This window comes from Coregonus clupeaformis, chromosome 18, assembly GCF_020615455.1.
Source record: "Coregonus clupeaformis isolate EN_2021a chromosome 18, ASM2061545v1, whole genome shotgun sequence".
In the NCBI taxonomy this organism is placed as follows: domain Eukaryota; kingdom Metazoa; phylum Chordata; class Actinopteri; order Salmoniformes; family Salmonidae; genus Coregonus; species Coregonus clupeaformis.
In genome coordinates this window covers 54,131,351-54,157,223 of record NC_059209.1, presented here as the reverse complement: position 1 = coordinate 54,157,223, position 25,873 = coordinate 54,131,351, and the positions used below count along the sequence as shown (strand labels likewise).

At 43.3% G+C, this 25,873-nt stretch overlaps 2 protein-coding genes across 3 annotated transcripts in view; one reads left to right on the top strand and one right to left on the bottom strand.

The window, feature by feature from the left end:
- The window catches only part of LOC121573102 (septin-2), a 46,657-nt gene extending 24,473 nt beyond the window's left edge, over positions 1–22,184 (bottom strand). Inside the window, exons 1-5 of one of the 2 annotated variants that reach the window (XM_041885113.2) lie at positions 22,080–22,184; positions 7,488–7,539; positions 4,133–4,232; positions 3,769–3,855; positions 2,925–3,048 (exon numbers count right to left, since the gene is read on the bottom strand). In XM_041885113.2, the coding sequence (XP_041741047.1) occupies positions 2,925–3,048; positions 3,769–3,855; positions 4,133–4,232; positions 7,488–7,514 (338 nt within the window). In that variant the 5' untranslated portion in view covers positions 7,515–7,539; positions 22,080–22,184. Of the gene's footprint in view, positions 1–2,924; positions 3,049–3,768; positions 3,856–4,132; positions 4,233–7,487; positions 7,540–12,519; positions 12,637–22,079 lie in introns of those variants that run through there. The other variant, XM_041885112.2, reaches the window with a different exon arrangement.
- A 1,003-nt stretch (positions 22,185–23,187) lies between these two features.
- LOC121573130 (claudin-4-like) lies at positions 23,188–25,436 on the top strand. The gene has a single exon (XM_041885114.2). The coding sequence runs from the start codon at positions 23,915–23,917 to the stop codon at positions 24,566–24,568; it is 654 nt and encodes a 217-aa protein (XP_041741048.1). The 5' UTR covers positions 23,188–23,914; the 3' UTR covers positions 24,569–25,436.
- The last annotated feature ends 437 nt before the right edge of the window (positions 25,437–25,873 follow it).

Sequence of the window (25,873 nt, the reverse complement as noted above, 5' to 3'; positions counted from 1 at the left end):
TTTGACCCCTCTGCAAAACATGACTTAGTACTTGGTGGCAAAACCCTTGTTGGCAATCACAGAGGTCAGACGTTTCTTGTAGTTGGCCACCAGGTTTGCACACATCTCAGGAGGGATTTTGTCCCACTCCTCTTTGCAGATCTTCTCCAAGTCATTAAGGTTTTGAGCCTGACATTTGGCAACTCGAACCTTCAGCTCCCTCCACAGATTTTCTATGGGATTAAGGTCTGGAGACTGGCTAGGCCACTCCAGGACCTTAATGTGCTTCTTCTTGAGCCACTCCTTTGTTGCTTTGGCCATGTGTTTTGGGTCATTGTCATGCTGGAATACCCATCCACAACCCATTTTCAATGCCCTGGCTGAGGGAAGGAGGTTCTCACCCAAGATTTGACGGTACATGGCCCCGTCCATCGTCCCTTTGATGCGGTGAAGTTGTCCTGTCCCCTTAGCAGAAAAACACCCCCAAAGCATAATGTTTCCACCTCCATGTTTGATGGTGGGGATGGTGTTCTTGGGGTCATAGGCAGCATTCCTCCTCCTCCAAACACGGCGAGTTGAGTTGATGCCAAAGAGCTCGATTTTGGTCTCATCTGACCACCACATTCTCACCCAATTCTCCTCTGAATCATTCAGATGTTCATTGGCAAACTTCAGACGGGCCTGTATATGTGCTTTTTTGAGCAGGGGGACCTTGCAGGCGCTGCAGGATTTTAGTCCTTCACGGCGTAGTGTGTTACCAATTGTTTTCTTGGTGACTATGGGCCCAGCTGCCTTGAGATCATTGACAAGATCCTCCCGTGTAGTTCTGGGCTGATTCCTCACCGTTCTCATGATCATTGCAATTCCACGAGGTGAGATCTTGCATGGAGCCCCAGGTCGAGGGAGATTGACAGTGCTTTTGTGTTTCTTCCATTTGCGAATAATCGCACCAACTGTTGTCACCTTCTCACCAAGCTGCTTGCCGATGGTCTTGTAGCCCATTCCAGCCTTGTGTAGGTCTACAATCTTGTCCCTGACATCCTTGGCAAGCTCTTTGGTCTTGGCCATGGTGGAGAGTTTGGAATCTGATTGATTGATTGCTTCTGTGGACAGGTGTCTTTTATACAGGTAACAAGCTGAGATTAGGAGCACTCCCTTTAAGAGTGTGCTCCTAATCTCAGATTGTTACCTGTATAAAAGACACATGGGAGCCAGAAATCTTTCTGATTGAGAGGGGGTCAAATACTTATTTCCCTCATTAAAATGCAAATCAATTTATAACATTTTTGACATGCGTTTTTCTGGATTTTTTTGTTGTTATTCTGTCTCACTGTTCAAATAAACCTACCATTAAAATTATAGTCTAATAATTTCTTTGTCAGTGGGCAAACGTACAAAATCAGCAGGGGATTAAATACGTTTTTCCCTCACTGTATACCAATACACACACAGGGATTTTTCTGCCATTGAAATCCTTTAGCGGGCCGCCACCCCCCCTCCCCACCCCCTTATAATAGCAATCCAAAATTATCTCAGGTGTAACCAATCACCTTCAAAATCACACACCAAGTAAATTGGCCATGATTTTAGGATAAATTCAGCCGTTCCTGTAGCTTCCCTATGCTTGGTAGTGAATTGCAAAGCAAACACTCAACCATGGGCACCAAGGAGCTTTCAAAAGAACTCCGGGACAATGTTGTGGAAAGGCACAGATCAGGGGATGGGTAGAAAAATACACTAAATATACAAAAGTATGTGGACACCCCTTCAAATTAGTGGATTCAGCTATTTCAGCCACACCCGTTGCTGACAGGTGTATAAAATGAAGCACACAGCCATGCAATCTCCATATTTACATTTAAGTCATTTAGCAGACGCTCTTATCCAGAGCGACTTACAAATTGGTGCATTCAACTTAGACAAACATTGGCAGTAGAATGTCCTTACTGAAGAGCTCAGTGACTTTCAACAAGGCACCGTTATAGGATGCCAGCTTTCCAATAAGTCAGTTAGTCAAATGTCTGCCCTGCTAGAGCTGCCCCAGTCAACTGTAAGTGCTGTTATTGTTGTTTGGACACACCTACTCATTCAAGGGTTTTTCTTTATTTGTACTATTTTCTACATTGTAGAATAATAGTGAAGACATCAAAACTATGAAATAACACATATGGAATCATGTAGTAACCAGAAAAGTGTTAAACAAATCAAAATATATTTTAAATACCCACCCTTTGCCTTGCTGACAGCTTTGCACACTATTTTTCTCGATATCAAATCATTTCTGGGTAACAAAGCACCTTACTTTGATTGTTTTCAAAAAGAAACCAAAATGTCTTCTTAGGAAGAGCAATTTCTCAAGCAAGAATTTGGCTATGACTGTCTGGGAGTGGTCTGAGTGGGGAGGAGAAAACTGAAAACTAGCTGTTATTGGCAGAAATGTACTCTCTTTCTTATTGGTCTATTAACTAATTACTGCCTGGTGATGTCATCAGGCAGGCCAAAACTCCATCCCACCAAAGCAGGCTGAAATTTCAGGCAGTCTTTTCAAACAGCTCTTACACTAAAAGGGTGTTATCATAATTTTCACAATTTCACAGTATTATTCCAACCTCATAGTGTGGAAATGTATATAAAACACAGAAAAATCACGTTTCTGACTGCACAGGGCCTTTAAATTCAGCAGCACTGACACAACGTCCGCACCCATTGCCACACCTACCACCTAAGCGCCTTTTTGATCCAGAACAAACCCTGCACACACACACACAAACAGACAAAGGGGAGGAGGCTGAGGAAATGGCGAAAGGGCGAATGAAAGATTGGGAAGGAGAGGTAGGAAAGAGAGGGTGGAGGAGGAAGGTGAGAGGAAATTTGAGAGAAAGAGTAAAAGAGGATGGGAGTACAGGAGGGCAAACAAGTTGACTCCCCCCCCCCCATCCACCCACCAGTCCTGGCTGTTGATGGCGTCTCCATATCCGGGGGTGTCGACCACAGTAAGGCGGAGTTTCACACCCCTCTCCTCAATCTCCACCGTACTGGCTTCTATCTGCACCGTCCGCTCGATCTTCTCTACAGAGGGAGAGACAAAATAAATAATATTTAGTTGGGTGTAACACACTAGGTTAAGCTTAGAGGGATCCCGGGGGACACAGCATTATAATTAAGTAGTTTCATTACTTTTCAGATCAAAGCTTCTGTTCCTTGTGACTCTAAAGCCTGCCTAAGCCAAGCCTCTGGAAAAAATATCCAAGTTGAAAACAAACCCAGGCAGCCCCTAACCCCTTCTGCAGATCTTAAGCAGCTGGACAGGTGTAAGCACCCTTATGGAAAAAACACATGAATATCACATGTGAACATGTAAAAAGTGTTCCAAAAACACAAGTTTTCATGTGATCACATATGATCTTATGTGAAGTTATAACATAACATGTGACAACATGTAAAGCAACATGTGATAACATGAAACTACACGTGAAAACGTAAGTGTTCCAAAAACAAGTTTTCACATGATTTCAAATCGTGTTTTTTTTGTACGATCAATATTGCCCAATGCTGAAGCCATTACAATACTGCTTACACCTATCCCATCCCTTCAGAACTACAAACACAAAAGCGGTAGGAGCTGGAGGTTGTTTTACAGACTGGCCAATAATCTAAGTCATGAGGAGGGGATGGGCCTTTGAAAGACTAATACAAACGATAATTCTTAACATTCCACTCCAGGCAATACTATACCCGAGACAGCAGAACAGACATTTCTCCATTATTAGTGAGTGAGTGTGAGTGTACCTGCGGCCCCAGGGATGTATCGCTCTGGGTAGAGGTCTGTCAGAAACAGGCTGTTGATCAGCGTAGACTTGCCCAAACCAGACTCTCCTGCAGAAATACGGACCGGGCCTGATCATTCTAGGATCTATACATCTACAAGGTTGCGTCCCAAATGGCACCCTATTCCGTATTTTGTGCACTACTTTTGACCAGGGCCTAGGGCTCTGGTCAAAAGTAGTGCACTATATAGGGAATACGATGCCATCTTGGACACAGCCCTCAACTATACAACAGCATTCTGGCACAAAATAACTACTGTGTAGGTGAGCTTCTCTTGAATTCTCCTGAATTGAATCAACATAGTTGTAGAATAGGTCATACTCACCAACAACCATGAGGGTGAACTCAAATCCCTTCTTCACTGACTTCCTGTGCACCTGGTTGGGTAGGTTGGCAAAACCCACATATCCTGCCGCCTCGGGGAACTGACAAACACATGGTTATAACGATAATGCATTATAACTCAGTAGGATTTGCATTGGAAGAAGTGTCTTAAATTGTTTCGCTTCCCTCCCACTCTGTGTAGTAGAATGGCGCTGGAGGGAATAGCGTCCGTTTTGCAGGCTACTGACAAATTGTTTCTTTTAGTATTTTTTTGTACATAATGTTGCCGCCATCGTTTCCTATGACCGAAAAGAGCTTCTGGACATCAGAACAGCTATCACTAACCTCAATTTGGACGAGGACTTCTACTTCAATGAGTAGGAAGCGAAAGACATTGATTATCCCAGACCAGGCCCAAATCCCCAACCTCGAAGGAGGAGGAGACGGCGCTATAGAGGCCGGCGTGCGGGATACCTGATAAGACGCTTCTACCCTCCGTTCTATTGGCAAACGTGCAATCACTGGAGAATAAACTGGATGAGCTCCGTTCAAGACTATCCTATCAACGTGATCTGAAGAACTGTAAGATCCTATGTTTCTCTAGAGTCGTGGCTGAACAAGGACATGGTAAATATAAATCTAGCTGGTTTTTCTATACGTAGACCATACTACTTACCAAGAGAGTTTATCTATATTTACCAGCACAAACCGATGATCGCACTAAGACCGCACTCAATGAGCTGTATAGGGCCATAAGCAAACAAGAAAACCATCACCCAGAGGCGGCACTCCTAGAACCTCATTTCTACCAGCTTGTCGCCTGTGCAACTAGAGGCAAAAAAACTCTAGATCACCTTTACTCCACACACAGAGACGCATAAAATGCTCTCCCTCGCCCTCCATTTGGCAAATCTGACCATAACTTAATTCTCTTGATTCCTGCTTACAAGCAAAAACTCAAACAGGAAGTACCAGTGACACACTCAATACGGAAGCGGTCCGATGAAACTGATGCTAAGCTACAGGACTGTTTCGCTAGCGCAGACTGGAATATGTTCCGGGATTCATCCGATGGCATGGAGGACTTTACCACATCAGTCACCGGCTTCATTAATAAGTGCATCGATGACGACGTCCACACAGTGACTGTACGTAAATATCCCAACCAGAAGCCATGGATTACAGGCAACATCTAGGCTAGAGCTGCTGCTTTCAAGGAGCGGGACACTAATCCGGACGGTTATAAGAAATCCCGCTACACGCTCCAACAAATCATCAAACAGGCAAAGCATCAATACTGGACCAAGATCGAATCCTACTACACCAGCTCTGACGCATTGTCGGATGTGGCAGGGCTTGTAAACTATCACGGATTACAGAGGGAAACCCAGCCGCGAGTTGTCCAGTGATGCAAATCTACCAGACGAGCTAAATATCTTCTATGCTTGCTAAACCATGCATGAGAGCACCAGCTGGTCCAGACAACTGCGTGATCAAGCTCTCCATAGCTGATGTGAGTAAGACCTATAAAAAGGTTAACATTCACAAGGCCGCAGGGCCAGACAGATTACCAGGACGTGCACTGACCAGCTGGCAAGTGTCTTCACTGACATGTTCAACCTCTCCCTGACCCAGTCTGTAATACCTAGATGTTTCAAGCAGACCACCCTATTCCCTGTGCCCAAGAATGCCAAAGTAACCTTTCTAAATGACTATCGCACTGTAGCACTCACATCTGTAGCCATGAAATGCTTTGAAAGGCTGGTCATGGATCACATCAACACCGTCATCCCACACAAATGGACCCACACCAATTCGCATACTGCCCCAACAGAACCACAGACGATGCAATCTCTATTGTACCACCTGGACAAAAGGAACACCTACGTGAGAATGCTGTTCATTGACTACAGCTCAGCGTTCAACACCATAGTGCCCTCCAAGCTCATCATTAAGCTAAGGACCCTGAGATGAAACACCTCTCTCTGCAACTGAATCCTGGACTTCCTGACTGGCTACCCCCAGGTGGTGAGGGTAGGCAACCACACATCCGTCACGCTAACCCTTAACACGGGGGCCCCTCAGGGTTGCGTGCCTTGTCCCCTCCTGTAATCCCACATCACCCACGACTGCGTGGCCGCACACAACTCCAACACCATCATTAGGTTTGCAGACGATATGACGGTGGTAGGCCTGATCACTGACGGCCTACAGGGAGGAGGTCAGAGACCTGGCAGCGTGGTGCCAGGACAACAACCTTTCCCTCAACATCAGCAAGACAAAGGAGCTGATCATGGACTACAGGAAATGGCCCCCATCCACATCGACAGCGCTGTAGTGGAGCAGGGCGAGAGCTTCAAGTTCCTTGGTGTCCACATCACTAAGGAATTATCATGGTCCACACACACCAACACAGTCGTGAAGAGGGCACGATAACGCCTCTTCCCCCTCAGGATGCAGAAAAGATTTGGCATGGGCCCTCAGATCCTCAAAACGTTCTACAGCTGCACCATTGAGAGCACCTTGACTGGCTGCATCACCGCTTGGTATGGCAACTGCTTGGCATCCGACCGCAAGGCTCTAGAGGGTGGTGCGTATAGCCCAGTACATCACTGGGGCCGAGCTCCCTGCCATCCAGGACCTCTATACCAGGTGGTGTCAGAGGAAGGCCCTAAAAATTGTCAAAGACTCCAGCCACCCAAGTCATAGACTGTTCTCTCTGCTACCTCACGGCAAGTGGTACCGATGCACCAAGTCTGGAACCAACAGGACCCTGAACAGCTTCTACCCCCAAGCCATAAGACTGCTAAATAGTTAAATAGTAAACCTATAGCTACCCAGACTATCTGCATTTACCCTTTTTTGCACTAACTCTTTTGACTCATCAGATTCGCTGCTGTTACTGTTTATTGTCCATCCTGTTTCCTAGTCACTTTATCCCTACCTGTATGTACACATCTACCTCAATTACCTTGTACCCCTGCACATCAACTCAGTACTGGTACCCCCGTGTATATAGCCAAGTTATCATTACTCATTGTGTATTTATTCCTTGTGTCATACATTTTCTATAATTTATTTGTTTTCTCTCTATGCATTTTGGGGAAAGGCCCTGTAAGTAAGCGTTTCACTGTTAGTCTACACCCGTTTTTTACGAAGCATGTGACAATATATCGCTCTCCTCCCTGACATTCTTCATCTCCAGCCTTTAGATGGCTGGTGTAAATTGAGATTAAATGGAGGAGAAAATCCTAAAAGCAATAAAGCTGCTGATGAAACAGCTGTTTATACAGGATGTCCTCTCTGAGTGCCTGGGTTAGGGCGTGTGCGTACTAAAGAATTAGGGGTACACTCACCTTCCCTTTCTCTGCAGACTGAGACATGGTTACTGCTGCTGGTCGCCTGAACCTGAAAACAAAATATAATGTAAGTCACTCAACACTAACATTAGCCTGGGTGCAAGTCTGTTTCTGCTTTAGTCAACTTGTTTTTGTTGTTGGCAAGGTAACAATGTAGCGTTGTTTAAGCAGAAGCAGACTGGCACCCAGGCTATCTTACCATCTCTGCTTTTGAGACAACAACTGTATAATCATTCACCACCAGGCCTACACTCATAAGTCTTACTATAGTACTACTATTAACATGCAGTAGTCACTCTCACCAGCATTCTGAATAATGACACTGACAGCATCCACACTAGGGCACTCTAAGCTTGCACTCACATCTAGTCACTCACCGAAATCCCCATTAACTCTTTATCACAGTCAACGGATGGAGCAGAAAAGGGGCGGACAACAACTTGGTTCCCAGACCTCCACATTACATTAAGGACCAGGTTTGTTTAGTTAGGCTCCTGCTGCTCTACTCTATGGCACTAGAGTAAGATGTCAAGCACAGCCAAAGACTACTGAACCCTGTTATGTAACTTTATTTCAAAAACACAAGAAAATAAAAGTAACAAAATATTTTTCAGGAGTGTGTCCCATATCTGACACTTTAATATTGTCTGGAATCCATTAAAGAGTGATGAAGATACATCTATTGCAGTGTTGTGTTCCAGACCACCTAAAGCGAGACCGATTCAAGACCAGGACCGAGACCATAAAAATGCGAGCCCAATTCAAGACCATGATTGTAATTTTGTCAAATCACCACCATAATAAGAGTTCAAAATGTCCAGTATTTCTGTGTTCATATTTCAGAACAACATATGGATTCTTTAGACATTCAGAATAGTGAAGAAATGCATGCTGAGGGAAAATAGAGCCACTCTACAAATTATTACTAACCCAAACACAGTGGGGAACAATGGGCCTTCTACGCCTTCAGAGAAGGACTAAGGATTTATAAAATAATCATTATAATAATATTATTATAATAATAATGATAGTTATATTATTATTTTCAATGATGTTCTGATTTAATCTCTTCAATTTCTGTTGGAAAGGGTTAACACTGAAGAGAAAGAAATATCAGTTTTTACTAAAACGTATGGAAACTTCTGCCTTCTTGAAGGCCAACAGCTCACTGCGCAATAGCGAGCAGTAGTTTTCCCATGGTTTAGCTAGCTAGCTTTTGTTGTCGGCTAGTTTGCAGCGGCTGCAGCAGGTGTCATCAAAGAGGATGCAGTTGCAATTTGTTATCTTCTCCTGGTGAGTGGAACTGTGTTTATTATTGCAGGGTGCTTATTGCAGGGTGCTTGCTGTTAACCATCTCTTTGAAAATAACTTGTGTGAAACATTGTTGCATTTAAAGTGGAACTGACAGTATTTTAGCAACATGAAATCGTATTACAATCTGTTCATATACACCCCCAGAAAGAATATGACACTTAAAAAAAAAATCTGACAAGCAACCACTTAGATATGGTCATTTTCACGTTTTCATAAATTCTTAGAACGTTTGGGAATTACGTAAACTAAGGCATTTGTGAAAATTCTATAGCAATATAGAGTGGGAAAGCGGCCGTGCGTTTGGACAATTAATAGACACTGCAGTAAATAAAACCGAATAAAAACATCTGTCTTGTCCAGGACCGGAGTCTACACAGACTAGTCAGAGCTATATCCAGTCAGAGCTACAGTAGGCCTTTATACAAACAAGCCATTTGCCACATGGGCCTGCCATCATTCACTTTTAACTTTACTGTGTGTTTGCAACAGTTGCAACAGCGCGACTTTCGATCATTAGAACGCATTAATTTGCCAAAAGCCAAAAAATACACCTGAATGTATTTCTGTAAATATGTAAACACCACGGGAGTCCTCTTACATTTGGGAACTTTACAGTCCTATTGATCAAACAACCATGAAAAAGTAGGCTCTCTCTCCCTCAGTTATGCACATCAACAACAATAAGATCAACAGCTAATGCTAGCCAGAGCAAGATTAGCTCAAATCTAACGAAGGAACATTAGATAAACCCTCTTAAACTTTTTCAGCTAGTTGGCCGTCAAAAATGCACTGATAAAACGATGGGGAATTGTAGCCTCCTCGTCCTTCTGCAGCTTGCCTGCCAATGCATGCTTGTCACAACCAAGCTAACCAGCTAAAGTTGGCTAGCTTGCTAGCTAGCTACTTCCAGACACAAATGAGAAAACACCTCACTCTGACCATTTTACTCGCCGTAGCAGAACTGGTTAGGCTGTTTACATGTAATCTCGAGAGTTTTTGACTAACTATTACTTTCTTTGCCTACGTTTACTGACACCGGTCATATTCAGCGGGTGTTGCGCGTTCGTAAATTCATCAGTTGTTCTGCGCTCTAGCACACTCAGACAAGAATGCTCTGAAATCGTAGTAGATAGCTAGAATGAATTTGCGAATGCAAGAGATATGCTAACTGGATAACAGTCGTTCAAGTTCTTGCTAGCTAACCAAATGATACATGCGTCTCTAGCTGTGTTTAGCCACCGAAAAACGATATGAGGGGAAAAAGTCAGTCACTCACCCACTCCTCCAATCGCATGACATGACATGACATCCTCCTAGCAGTTAGCTAACGTTAGGCTCCGTGTTTTTAGCTTGCTACATAAATAAAATACAGTAGCCACGTTATTATGGAGGACTAAAAGTGCCACAATTAAATAAATAAATACACCATTAAATAATTACTTAAATGTGTCATTAATTAATTAAAATTAGAATTAAATACATAAATGTGTTATTAAATGTGTCATTAATTAATTCAAATACCGATTCATTTTATGTAAAATACATATATAATAATTTCACTATTTACATTTACATTTCATGGTCCTGCGTTGGAGTGCTTCCTGAATTACTTAAAACTGTCAAACTGACCCATCAAAAGTTGGTAGGCGGAACCTAACGCCTGATTGGTTACCCTCTGCATCAAGCCAAGACAAATCAATTCCGGATAATGTCAGCAGGTCCTGCTTCTACATCCTCTGCTAAGTTTAAAATGTCTCTAACCAACTCCCTGGAAAGTTCACGGAGATCCTCCATTGTCTCTATCCAGGTTGGCCTACTCTACTTCAGACCAAAGCAATGGATCAGACTAGATTCGCGTTAGCCCCGCCCACTGACTTTGATGGGTCAGTTTGACAGTTTTAAGTAATTCATGAATCACTGCAATGCAGGATCATGAAATGTAAATGTAAATAGTGAAATAATTATATATGTATTTTACATAAAATGAATCGGTATTTGAATTAATTAATGATACATTTAATTACACATTTATGTATTTAATTCTAATTTGAATTAATTAATGACACATTTAAGTAATTATTTAATGGTGTATTTATTTATTTAATTGTGGCACTTTTAGTCCTCCATACGTTATGACTGACTTTTGTTCATTGCCCTTGCTAGTTTGATTGTATTGACATTCCCAGCATTAGTTACATTCGTCCGTTTTTGTCCAGAATACTGAGTCATTGAAACTGAAACAGTGCATCCCGAATGGAGGCAGCAAACAATGTATCAGGCAAGCTGTGATTTACAACCTGATAGCAATATTTTTTGGACTACCAAGAAATGTATTGGTGAATTATATTAATCATGCATTGAACTGCATCCATCTATTCTGCCAACAACGCCTTCGTGTACGTCATGGAACGTTGAATCAAATATAACCTATTTTTAAAACCTCTTGGTTTTGTAGCATAAAAACTGGGACTTTTAAATTTTTTACTGATATTATGATTGTGTTTGTTTCATATCTGCAAAGTAGTTAAAATGCTGTCAGTTCCACTTTAAACTCTAGGTCACAGGTTACTTTGTGTGTACCTACTGGCTTATTATGTCAGAGTTTATGGACTGCTTATCCTTTAACATCATGCTGTGTGTGACTGCTGTCTTTCCATCGGCCCTATGCAGTGGTGTAGTGGTGCCTGGAGAAGTGGGTATACTAATTTTGCCAAAAAGTTCCCAAACGGCCCACCCAGCGAAGGAAAGGCACCCTGTGTGAAAAATCCTATGCTTTCCAATGGTTTTTTAATGAGTTTTCCTATAGATTTTTCAGATTTTCACTCTCAAAATCGTGATGGTCTAAGTCCACAATGCTTCAAACCACATCAATCTGATTGGGTAAGCTTGTCAGGGCCTGGCTTCCCAATGGGTGGGCCTCTGTCCACCCAGGCCCATCCATGTCTACGCCACTGATGCAAACAGTGCATGATGACAACTGCGCATCACAAATAGCCTACTTACCAACACTTGGGACTAAACTTTTTTAATACCTGGTTTGCATACCCATTGTTGCCTTAGTTAGCATTTACTCGTAGATATCATAAATTGAAATGTCTTTCCTACCCTACCGGCTACCGATGTCATTCTTCTGTGAGCTGCTCCATGTGACAACCAGTTGAGAGCTGTGTACTCTTGCTGCCTGCAGATTATATTTCGCTGAAGCTAGGATATGTGTGCGGAGCGCATGTGAATATATTTCACGTGATTTGCGATTGTGTAGGCTACTTTGTGCATGATTTCTCTATTGTACTACCTAATTGATAAGTCGTATACGTCCACTTCACTACCTTGATACGCATCAGTAGAGATTAAGAAGTGAGTATACACAATGCCGACTGAAAAAAAAGTGCGTATACCCTCCACTACACCAATGGCCCTATAGGTTCACCACTGCGCAAACATGTCTATAACAGATAAAGGCTGTTAAGATAATGTTTCAAAAAAGGAGTGTATATATTTGGCCCGGCGAAGCGGTTTTATCCGCTGACTGAATGGAAGCTGATAATTATGAGTTTTTTACTCAGCTGGTCTTTGGAAGAAATTACGAGTCCTCACTGTCAAGTCAAGACCAAGTACAAATGTATCCGACACCGAGACACTCAATATATTGTCTCGAGACCGGACTCGAGACTGGAGTACTACAACACTGATCTATTGTGTATGGTGGCAGGACCTCATATCTCCGCAGCAGGCGGCGTGGCCAGACATCCCTCTCTGTTTCATCAAGCTCTCAGGAGAACAATGGCTGTTTATCACCCAGGTTCCTGAGGCCTTTCATACGGATCACCCCTCCGCCTGTGTAAGAGAGGGAACAAGAGCCCGCCCGCGGCCCCACCGGCCCACAATCACACACACTATCAGGGGCCGAAGCACAGAGGTGGTTAGGGTCAGTCAGTGGTATGCCGACGGACGGGACCCACAAGTCAACAGCTTGCGATATGGATCTTAGCAGGACATAGCAGGCAGCGCGGGGTGAGATGGGCTGCATCCGAGTGATAGCCTACATTTATTTCACAGCATTATTATTATTAATCTATTATCTATGGCAACATTCTGGGGCCTTCATACTGTACAAGTTACAATGCATTTATTGAATATGCGAAAGCAATTTTTGTGATACAGTATGTTTCTCATGTCTGTATTTAAAAAAACGATTTTACCCGCAACCAACTGAGTTTGCCCCCCCCCCCCCCCACACACACACACACACACACACACACACACACACAGTCTTGTACAACTAACCTTGTGGGGACACAAAATTCAGTCCCATTCAAAATCCTATTTTCCCTAACCTCTAACCCTTACCCTAAACATAACCCCAAAACCTAACCTTAACCCTAACACTAACCCTAGCTCCTAAACCTAACACTAATTCTAACCTTAACCCCCCTAGACATTGCATTTGACCTTGTGGGGACTAACAAAATGTTTGTTTGTTTACTATTCTTGTGGGGACTTCTGGTCCCCACAAATATAGTTAAACAAGTCCACACACACACATACTTACACACACACACACACAGAGAAATGTGTTATTCCTGGACTGTCTCTGTGGGAACCAGCAGTAGATTAATTAAGCTGTTCCATTATCGCTGTGGTAATAACACAAAGGCAACACTACGGGAGATACAGGCAGGAGGCAGGCGGCAATAATACCCACTTAATAATACCCATTTAATCTGACTGGTTTCTGTGAGCAGTTATAAACACACACACACACACACACACACACACACACACACACACACAACCCAGAAGGCCCGACCTGAGGGAGATTTAACAGTTTGGCGAAGAAGGAAAAATGGCACTTAAGTTAAGCCAAAATCCTGGCATGTGAGGTTTACACTTGATTTATTAGCTAGAGGGGCTGTGGTGGCAGTGAATCTATACAGTGGGGAAAAAAAGTATTTAGTCAGCCACCAATTGTGCAAGTTCTCCCACTTAAAAAGATGAGAGAGGCCTGTAATTTTCATCATATGTACATGTCAACTATGACAGACAAATTAAGAAAAATAATCCAGAAAATCACATTGTAGGATTTTTTATGAATTTATTTGTAAATTATGGTGGAAAATAAGTATTTGGTCACCTACAAACAAGCAAGATTTCTGGCTCTCAAAGACCTGTAACTTCTTCTTTAAGAGGCTCCTCTGTCCTCCACTCGTTACCTGTATTAATGGCACCTGTTTGAACTTGTTATCAGTATAAAAGACACCTGTCCACAACCTCAAACAGTCACACTCCAAACTCCACTATGGCCAAGACCAAAGAGCTGTCAAAAGACACCAGAAACAAAATTGTAGACATACACCAGGCTGGGAAGACTGAATCTGCAATAGGTAAGCAGCTTGGTTTGAAGAAATCAACTGTGGGAGCAATTATTAGGAAATGGAAGACATACAAGACAACTGATAATCTCCCTCGATCTGGGGCTCCACGCAAGATCTCACCCCGTGGGGTCAAAATGATCACAAGAACGGTGAGCAAAAATCCCAGAACCACACGGGGGGACCTAGTGAATGACCTGCAGAGAGCTGGGACCAAAGTAACAAAGCCTACCATCAGTAACACACTACGCCGCCAGGGACTCAAATCCTGCAGTGCCAGACGTGTCCCCCTGCTTAAGCCAGTACATGTCCAGGCCCGTCTGAAGTTTGCTAGTGCATTTGGATGATCCAGAAGAGGATTGGGAGAATGTTATATGGTCAGATGAAACCAAAATATAACTTTTTGGTAAAAACTCAACTCGTCGTGTTTGGAGGACAAAGAATGCTGAGTTGCATCCAAAGAATACCATACCTACTGTGAAGCATGGGGGTGGAAACATCATGCTTTGGGGCTGTTTTTCTGCAAAGGGACCAGGACAACTGATCCGTGTAAAGGAAAGAATGAATGGGGCCATGTATCGTGAGATTTTGAGTGAAAACCTCCTTCCATCAGCAAGGGCATTGAAGATGAAACGTGGCTGGGTCTTTCAGCATGACAATGATCCCAAACACACCGCCCGGGCAACGAAGGAGTGGCTTCGTAAGAAGCATTTCAAGGTCCTGGAGTGGCCTAGCCAGTCTCCAGATATCAACCCCATAGAAAATCTTTGGAGGGAGTTGAAAGTCCGTGTTGCCCAGCGACAGCCCCAAAACATCACTGCTCTAGAGGAGTTCTGCATGGAGGAATGGGCCAAAATACCAGCAACAGTGTGTGAAAACCTTGTGAAGACTTACAGAAAACGTTTGGCCTGTGTCATTGCCAACAAAGGGTATATAACAAAGTATTGAGAAACTTTTGTTATTGACCAAATACTTATTTTCCACCATAATTTGCAAATAAATTCATTAAAAATCCTACAATGTGATTTTCTGGAGAAAAAAAATCTCATTTTGTCTGTCATAGTTGACGTGTACCTATGATGAAAATTACAGGCCTCTCTCATCTTTTTAAGTGGGAGAACTTGCACAATTGGTGGTTGACTAAATACTTTTTTCCCCCACTGTACACCTCACCAACTTGCCACACAGTAACTTAAAACAACAAATTTAAGCCATTCGTAATTATTGAGACCTATGCAAATCTATATAATTTGTTATTATTTTGAATTCTATTTTTGCTTAATTTGGTCTCTTGGTTAAGAACCTCTTCCTGAAATTGCAGCTACAGTCCACTCTGATTTGAGCTATTCTGTGACTGGGCAGCGAACTAATAAACTGAACGTGGCCTCATAAAAAGAAAGTTAGCAAACTGACATGTACACACATACAGTAGGGGGTTTGAGGCTTGACTGTAATAAGTGGTCCTTTGGGGGTCACGAGGTGATGTGGGCAACAATAATAAAGCTGTTATACTCTGTTTCAGGAGCTCTCTACAAGCAATGAAAAGAAAAACCACAACAATGGGCGGAATGAGAAAGCCTTTCAAGCCAGCGGAAACCAGCAGGGCAGTTCATTACACAGACAGAGTACAGAGCACAGGATGGCCCTTTTATGATGATGGGGACAGAAGTGGAAATAGTCAAGCAACAGAAGGGTTTGATGGCAAAGCAAGAAAATGTTATCATAACATCACGTTTCACTATGCACAGGCCTAGCTACTGTATGACCAACATGGGATCACAGGGTTAAATGCAGAGCAATATAAATAGAATGTCAGGTTTGACTATCTATTTATGTTGTGAAATCATAAAACGATGCACTCCTACAATGCATAAACATCTCAGTACTGACCCTACTTCAATGATGCATAGGTAGCTCTAAGTTTAGCATCTGTGTCCATTACCAAATCACCAAAGTTCCTTAGAAAGACAAAGAAAACAGACCTCATAGCATAGCTTCATGACATCATTCTATGAGGTTAGAACTGGACTGTTCTATGGATGGACACAAATCCTCTTCCATACCACTGTCCATTTGCCAGTATTGAGGATTACAACATATCCTGTACAGTACAATTACTGAGAGCACCACTCTGGATCTCCACTTGGACATGTCAGTCTGATTCATGTAGTTATTCCGTTCGTGCCACACTACAAAACAAAAGGAAACGTCCCTCCTTGATGAGTGGTGTCAGATGGCTCCCCCTCATCCATGTCCTTATGAGATAAGACTAGAGAAAGAGACAGGGCTCACACTGAGGTTAATCAAATGGACCACAGCGATAGTCACTGTGGATAGGTCCTAAATGGCACCCTAATACCCATTAGCCCTGGTCAAAAGTAGTGCACTACAAAAGGGAATATGGTGCTATTTGGGAGGCAGTCTAGGTTTTTCAGGAGTAAGAGAAACTTGCCCCTTGACACTGATAAAACACCAGTTATGTTTCCCCGATAATGGATAAGGTCAGGATTTGGAGAGGGTACACTGATCGTAGATTTGTTCTTATGGGCAACCTCTACCTAAACCGCCACCATCTTTCAGAGTTCAATTTAAGGGTCTTCTATCACAACCTAAACAGTCACAATGAAGGCAGCCCTTTTATCATCTCCATCCACTCAACAGAGGGAAATGAAATGTTCATAGACTCCCTGAGCCAAAAGATATGAGCCAAGATGGATGATAGCTGTTCAATAGTGGCCCTCCGCCATCTCTTAGCTCAGAGAGACACACAATGAGAATACTTATTATTGTTTCCTACTATTATTGTGGAGTTGCCTAAACATTCAATTTATTTTATCAGGACGTGCTAAACCGTCAGAGGTCAATGATAAATCTGATGTTTAAAGGTTATGTCAGGTTCTAGGAATTGAAATGAACTCAGTAAGACAAAACATGTTTTGGTCACAGACTACTACATCCATGGTCACAGACTATATCCATACAGTAGCCTACATACACTACATGATCAAAAGTATGCGGACACCTGCTCTGCGAACATTTCATTCCAAAGTCATGGGCATTAATATGGAGTTGGTCCCCCCTTTGCTGCTATAACAGCCTCCACTCTTCAGGGAAGGCTTTCCACTAGATGTTGTAACATTGCTGCGGGGACTTGTTTCCATTCAGCAACAAGAGCATTAGTGAGGTTGGGCAATTAGGCCTGGCTCCCAGTCAGCATTCCAATTCATCCCAAAGGTGTTCGATGGGGTTGAGGTCAGGGCTCTGTGCAGGCCAGTCAAGTTCTTCCACACCGATCTCGACAAACCATTTCTGTATGGACCTCGCTTTGTGCATGGGGGCATTGTCATGCTGAAACAGGAAAGGGCCATCCCCAAACTGTTGCCACAAATTTGGAAGCACAGAATCGTCTAGAATGTAATTGTATTCTGTAACGTTAAGATTTCCCTTCACTGGAACTAAGGGGCTAGCCCGAACCATGAAAAACAACCCCAGACCATTATTCCTCCTCCACAAAACTTTACAGTTGGCACTATGCGTTGGGGCAGGTAGCGTTCTTCTTGCATCCGCCAAATCCAGATTTGTCCATCAGACTGCCAGATGGTGAAGCATGATTCATCACTCCAGAGAACGCGTTTCCACTGCTCCAGAGTCCAATAGCAGCGAGCTTTACACTACTCCAGCCGACGCTTGGCATTGCGCATGGTGATCTTAGGCTTGTGTGCGGCTGCTCGGCCATGGAAACCCATTTCATGAAGCTCCCGACGAACAGTTATTGTGCTGATGTTGCTTCCAGAGGCAGTTTGGAACTCAGTAGTGAGTGTTGCAACCGAGGACAGACGATTTTTACGCGCTACGCGCTTCAGCAGTCCTGTTCTGTGAGCTTGTGAGGCTTACCACTTCGCGGCTGAGCATGACCATCATCCATATACCACATTTTTACCAAACATTGCTTTTTTGTGTCAACAATTGGACCTTGCTCTTAGGGGTGGCTAGTTACCCCACATACATACACTACCAGTCAAAAGTTTGGACACACCTACTCATTCAAGGGTTTTTCTTTATTTTTACACTGTAGAATAGAGAAGATATCAAAACTATGAAATAACACATATGGAATCATGTAGTAACCAAAAAAGTGTTAAACAAATCAAAATATATTTTATATTAGAGATTCTTCAAATAGCCACCCTTTGCCTTGATGACAGCTTTGCACACTCTTGGCATTCTCTCAACCAGCTTCATGAGGTAGTCACCTGGAATGCATTTCAATTAACAGGTGTGTCTTGTTAAAACTTAATTTGTGGAATTTATTTCCTTCTTAATGCGTTTGAGCCAATCAGTTGTGTTGTGACAAAGTATGGGTGGTATACAGAAGATAGCCCTATCTGGTAAAAGACCAAGTCCATATTATGGCAAGAACAGCTCAAATAAGCAAAGACAAACGACAGTACATCATTACTTTAAGTCATGAAGGTCAGTCAATACGGAACATTTCAAGAACTTTGAAAGTTTCTTCAAGTGCAGTCGCAAAAACCATCAAGGGCTATGATGAAACTGGCTCTCATGAGGACCGCCACAGGAATGGAAGACCCAGAGTTACCTCTGCTACAAAGGATAAGTTCATTAGAGTTACCAGCCTCAGAAATTGCAGCCCAAATAAATGCTTCACAGAGTTCAAGTAACAGACACATCTCAACATCAACTGTTCAGAGGAGACTGTGTGAATCAGGCCTTCATGGTCGAATTGCTGCAAAGAAACCACTACTAAAGGACACCAATAAGAAGAGACTTGGTTGGGCCAAGAAACACGAGCAATGGACATTAGACAGGTGGACATTTGTCCTTTGGTCTGGAGTGAGACATAGTGTTGGTGAACGGATGATCTCCGCATGTGTGGTTCCCACCGTAAAGCATGGAGGAGGTGTTATGGTGTGGGGGTGCTTTGCTGGTGACACTGTCTGTGATTTAACCAGCATGGCTACCACAGCATTCTGCAGTGTTACGCCATCCCATCTGGTTTGGGCTTAGTGGGACTATCGTATGCTTTTCAACAGGGCAATGACCCAACACACCTCCAGGCTGTGTAAGGGCTATTTTACCAAGAAGGAGAGTGATGGAGTGCTGCATCAGATGACCTGGCCTCCACAATCCCCCGACCTCAACCAAATTGAGATGGTTTGGGATGAGTCGGACCGCAGAGTGAAGGAAAAGCAGCCAACAAGTGCGCAGCATATGTGGGAACTCCTTCAAGACTGTTGGAAAAGCATTCCAGGTGAAGCTGGTTGAGAGAATGCCAAGAGTGTGCAAAGCTGTCATAAAGGCAAAGGGTGGCTATTTGAAGAATCTCAAATATAAAATATATTTGGATTTGTTTAACACTTTTTTGGTTACTACATGATTCCATATGTGTTATTTCATAGTTTTGATGTCTTCACTATATTATTCTACAATGTAGAAAATAGTAAAAAAAATAAAGAAAAACCCTTGAATGAGTAGGTGTGTCCAAACTTTTGGCTGGTAGTGTACATACATAAACTCAGCAAAAAAAATAAAAGTCATCTCACTGTCAACTGCGTTTATTTTCAGCAAACTTAACTTGTGTAAATATGTTTATGAACATAACAAGATTCAACAACTGAGACATAAACTGAAGAAGTTCCACAGACATGTGACTAACAGAAATTGAATAATGTGTCCCTGAACAAAGGGGGGGGGGCTCAAAATCAAAAGTAACAGTCAGTATCTGGTGTGGCCACCAGCTGCATTAAGTACTGCAGTGCATCTCCTCCTCATGGACTGCACCAGATTTGCCAGTTCTTGCTGTGAGATGTTACCCCACTCTTCCACCAAGGGACCTACAAGTTCCCGGACATTTCCAGGGGGAATGGCTCTAGCCCTCACCCTCCGATCCAACAGGTTCCAGACGTGCTCAATGGGATTTAGATCCGGGCTCTTCGCTGGCCATGGCAGAACACTGACATTCTTGTCTTGCAGGAAATCACGCACAGGACGAGCAGTATGGCTGGTGGCATTGTCATGCTGGAGGGTCATGTCAGGATGAGCCTGCAGGAAGGGTACCACATAAGGGAGGAGGATGTCTTCCCTGTAACGCACAGCGTTGAGATTGCCTGCAATGACAACAAGCTCAGTCCGATGATGATGTGACACACCGCCCCAGACCATGACGGACCCTCCACATCGATCCCGCTCCAGAGTACAGGCCTCAGTGTAACGCTCATTCCTTTGACGATAAACGTGAATCTGACCATCACCCCTGGTGAGACAAAACCGCGACTCGTCAGTGAAGAGCACTTTTTGCCAGTCCTGTCTGGTCCAGCGACGGTGGGTTTGTGCCCATAGGCGACGTTGTTGCCAGTGATGTCTGGTGAGGACCTGCCTTACAACAGGCCTACAAGCCCTCAGTCCAGCCTCTCTCAGCCTATTGCAGACAGTCTGAGCACTGATGGAGGGATTGTGCGTTCCTGGTGTAACTCGGGCAGTTGTTGTTGCCATCCTGTACCTGTCCCGCAGGTGTGATGTTCGGAAGTACCGATCCTGTGCAGGTGTTGTTACACGTGGTCTACCACTGCGAGGACGATCAGCTGTCCGTCCTGTCTCCCTGTAGCGCTGTCTTAGGCGTCTCACAGTTCGGACATTACAATTTATTGCCCTGGCCACATCTGCAGTCCTCATGCCTCCTTGCAGCATGCCTAAGGCACATTCATGGAAATGAGCAGGGACCCTGGGCATCTTTCTTTTGGTGTTTTTCAGAGTCAGTAAAAAGGCCTCTTAAGTGTCCTAAGTTTTCATAACTGTGACCTTAATTGCCTACCTTCTGTAAGCTGTTAGTGTCTAGTACTCCTGAGTGGCGCAGTGGTCTAAGGCACTGCATCGCAGTGCTAACTGTGCCACTAGAGATCCTGGTTCGAATCCAGGCTCTGTCGCCGCCGGCCGCGACCGGGAGACTCATGGGCGGCGCACAATTGGCCCAGCGTCGTCCAGGGTAGGGGAGGGAATGGCCGGCAGGGATGTAGCTCAGTTGATAGAGCATGGCGTTTGCAATGCCAGGGTTGTGGGTTCGATTCCCACGGGGGGCCAGTATAAAAAATATATATATATATATATATATATATGTATTCACTAACTGTAAGTCGCTCTGGATAAGAGCGTCTGCTAAATGACTAAAATGTAAATGTTTACGACCGTTCCCCAGGTGCATGTTCATTAATTGTTTATGGTTCATTGAACAAGCATGAGAAACAGTGTTTAAACCCTTTACAATGAAGATCTGTGAAGTTATTTTGATTTTTACTAATTATTTTTGAAAGACAGGGTCCTGAAAAGGGGACGTTTCTTTTTTTGCTGAGTTTACATACATAGGCCTACATGTAGGCTACTATCCACAATGCATTGTCAAAGTCAATATTGTCACAAGTGAAATGTGTGGTTCATGATTTTGTATAATGATTTTGTATTTTTCAACAACAAAAAAGTTCCTTCTTTGAATGAGAAGTTAGGATGTTTAATGTAGCGGAAATGTTTTGGCCTTTTGTTTTCTACTACAGTTGACGTCCACACCCAGTTTGGGAAAGATTGACATATTGCAAACACGATACGAGTTTACGGCGAATGAATAGGAATATGTTAGGCATATACTGTATATGGAAACAGTGTACCTTATTGTAAATAGGAAACAGGCCTATCAATTCAACTTTCGAAGCACTATGAAACTATTTGTTTTCTGTCTAACTTTAGCATGAAAAAGTTGCTATTCCAGTGAGTGAGTGGTGTCATTTTGCCAAGTTTCAACTATCTCTGATCTCGCTAAAAGCTCATCCCTTTTCTCTCTTTCTTAGACTCATTCGGTAGACACGCATTCATATACGACCGTTTGAGACCTTACCTGTGTGTAACTTATGAAATGTAAATAAACAGAAGTATTTCCCCTTCTTCTTTCTATCCCAGGCCAGGGAAGGGACTCCGGAAACAGCTCCAATGTCCCGCCCTCATCCCATGATGCTCGTTCGTCTTTTTTCACGGGTGGGAGTCAGTGCAACTGGGTCCATTGCGGCTCATACCAGGGTGGAATCACAACAATATGCAAACGTAGTTCAAGATCCAAGATGGCAGCCATACTTCTCAGTTTCTACACGAGGCGGTTTTCGTTCTTGATGGATGATGTCACGCTTTGGTAGATACACGTTATTATGTGGGAGTTCGTGGGAGGATACATTCTTTCTCATACGGTATTGTGTAGGACTGTGATTACACGCTTGTCAACAGTAACATTGTAACAAGCATTGTATAGGCTACTGTAGCCTACGGAAAGTAGCCTAAGTGGAAACTTTGTTTTGAAGTCGACGCAAACTTGGAAAACAAAACACTGAGTCAGGGAAAGCGTGCATGGTTTTAAACATTTTTTTTCCAATTAAATATATTTCAAGAAATGTTCTAACATATAGACCTAGTCTAGATTTATTAGAAACAGGCGGCAGGTAGTCTAGCGGTTAAGAGCGTTGGGCCAATAACCTAAAGGTCGCTGTTTCGCATCAGAATCATCTTTATTCGCCAAGTAGGCTACATTTACACATAGACTACTCAGAATGTTACTTGGTTATATGGTCCTGCTAGTGATAGACAACATTTAGAGACAGAATACAGACAACGAAGTTTAAACAAAGTTTACATACATTTGGTGAAAAATACGTCGATGTGCCCTTGAGCAAGGCACTTAACCCTAATTGCTCATGTAAGTCGCTCTGGATAAGAGCGTCTGCTAAATTGTATATACTTAATTATGCCCTGAACCTACCAGAAGCAAAAACAACATTTATAATGTAACTAACATTACACCTGCTTATGGTCCAGTGAGTCCAGTCTGTAGCCTGCAAACAGCATACTGTCACAGCATTATGCAATCCTAACTGTCTGTCTGGGGCCATTACATAGGCTATGTGGTGTTTTTTTGTTTTTTTACTAGGCTATTATTAAAATGTTCCAATATTTTTTTTTGTAAATCATCGAATGTCATTCTAAATGATGCAGATCTGGGTAGAACCAGAGCTATATACAGTAGCCTATGGGTCTGTCTATGGGTACAACCAATTCATTTTATGTGCTTAAATTCTACTAAGTTGGCGATAAGAGCCCAACAATTATGTTTGGTTCAAAATCATATCATTTAATTACTGTGAAGGCTATTCCACTAATGAGCAATATTGATAGAATATATGTTTTATTATAGCCTACGGTCTTACAAGTCCTCAGCGTTTGTTCCCAACCCTATATTCAACCGACTAACTGTTCTCACACACACACACACACACACACACACACACACACACACACACAGAAATGCGGTCTCCTGGCTTTGTTCATTCTCATCCAACATCCCTGCCTCCTCATTGGTGCTGAGAGGATGCGGTGACTTCTGATTGGGTGAAGGTTTTTCCTCTGGTTTTAGCACTTGTTGAGTCACCCCCACCCCTCTCAAAACATATAATTGGTCAAGCCGCTCTATGCGTCCAGTTGTTTTTACAGTCAGTAACATACTGACTAAAACGACAGCCTGTTGTAGACTATTTGTAGCGAGAGTGATGTAAGGAGTCTCAAACAAATCGACGTTATCTGAATCTGTCTGAAGCTCAGATATCCCAAAGCGCAGAATCCAAATAAAGACGCGTTGTTTACGCACAGAGGACAAAAATTATAACAAATATCCGTTAAGAAGTAGCGAAGATGGTGTCCGCTGGACTGGAGATCCTTGGGCTGGGGCTGTGCGTCATTGGCTCGCTCCTGGTGATGGTCGTGTGCGGGCTGCCCATGTGGAAGGTGACGGCGTTCATCGAGGCTAACATTGTGGTGGCTCAGACCATCTGGGATGGGCTCTGGATGTCCTGTGTGGTGCAGAGCACGGGCCAGATGCAGTGCAAGGTGCACGACTCGGTCCTTGCGCTCGGCCACGACCTGCAGGCGGCGCGAGCCCTCACCGTCATCTCGTGTGTGTTTGGCGTGCTGGGGCTGATGGTGGTGATCGCCGGGGCGCAGTGCACCAACTGCATTAGCGTCGAGAACGTCAAAACCCGGGTGGTGAACGCCGGAGGTGTCATCTACATAACCAGTGGGTTGTTTGTATTAGTTCCTCTCTGCTGGATGGCCAACAACATCATCTCTGACTTCTACAACCCACAGGTGCCCGCGTCCAAAAAGAGGGAGATCGGGGCCGCGCTCTACATCGGTTGGGCGGCCACTGCGCTCCTGCTGATCGGGGGCGCGCTGCTCTGCTGCTCTTGTCCTTCTAACGGGAATTCGGGCTATTCGGCCAAATATGCCCCGACCAAACGGGCCACACCGAACGGGACCGGGGACTATGACAAAAGGAATTACGTGTAGCCCTGCTTCTCACCCTCGGGATGGGGTAGCTAGGCTGTGCGTAAATGTGCTGTGGTCTTTTCAAAAACTATTTTTTTAAACGTATTTTTTGCACCTGCAGTTTACTCTGAACTTTGAAATCAATGAAAGCATCATTTTGTTACACTGACTATAAAGTAAACACAATATTGGAGAACATATTCATTCATAATTTTTGCAAACAGCAGAAAATAAACTTTTTGGAGACTATGCATATACGTCTGGATATAAAGTGATAGCCAGTGACAAAAATGAGCGTCTTTGTTTTAGGTACCTGTATTTTGAAATGTCCTAGGCTATATTATATATGATCGCTCATAATCCTTTGCATTTTGAAATGTTTACCATTGTGAAGTTTTTTTTCTAAAGGAAGTTTATACGACTGAATATATTCACAGTTTTTTTACTTCAGTGTAGGCTACAGTTACTGTGATTTCGGAGTGGTTGCACTCCAAACCACCTAAAAGGTTTTTGGACAATGGATTTTGCTGCATGGGACTGTGGGAAGAGCTAAAATAAGACTCAGGCATCCTTATATTTGTCTATTTTTTACAACAGCGGAACATAATCTATTTTACAAAAATTAGGACCATAGATTTAGATGCCAAATATAGGATGTCCAGTCCACTTAATCTATTTTCAGATAAAACATTTAAAAGTTTGCAAACGTTTGTTTTATATCTGTATGTAGACACTATGCTGGATGTGTTTCTTGTCATTGATTTGTAGGAATACACTGTTGTTTTACAGACTGGTTTTGTTGATGTTTGATATAAAGATCCATTATATATTTCATGCAATATTATTTCCAATGTTACACTGAGATTAAACTGATATCGTCTCAAACGTATTTGTTCTACAGTGTTTTATTTAAACGAATCGAAATGTAGCTGAATGAATATAATAAATAGGTCATCAGAACATGTCGTTTGCAAATCAACAATATTATTTATGTCTGGGCCGGACGCCTGCGTAATGCGTTGAGGTCCCACCGTGGTTCTCCACAGCAGGAGAAAGTATTTTGGTGAACTATAGAAATCTAGATGACAATACCCATTCAGCGAGAGTGGGGCTCTGCTGTTCAGCACAATACTCCCCGACCCCATCCCCCTTTCAGCCAGCTCTCTCTTACCCCACCGCGCTGTTTAGCAGGCGTGCAAATTGAAGCTCGGGAGAATGTGCTGGAAACGTCTTCCCGGATGTCTTTCCACCACTATCGCTCTTTCCCGCCATTTGAGGGGTTTGATTTTGTAGGCCTGTGTAATTGTGGTTGTGGGTTGTAAATTG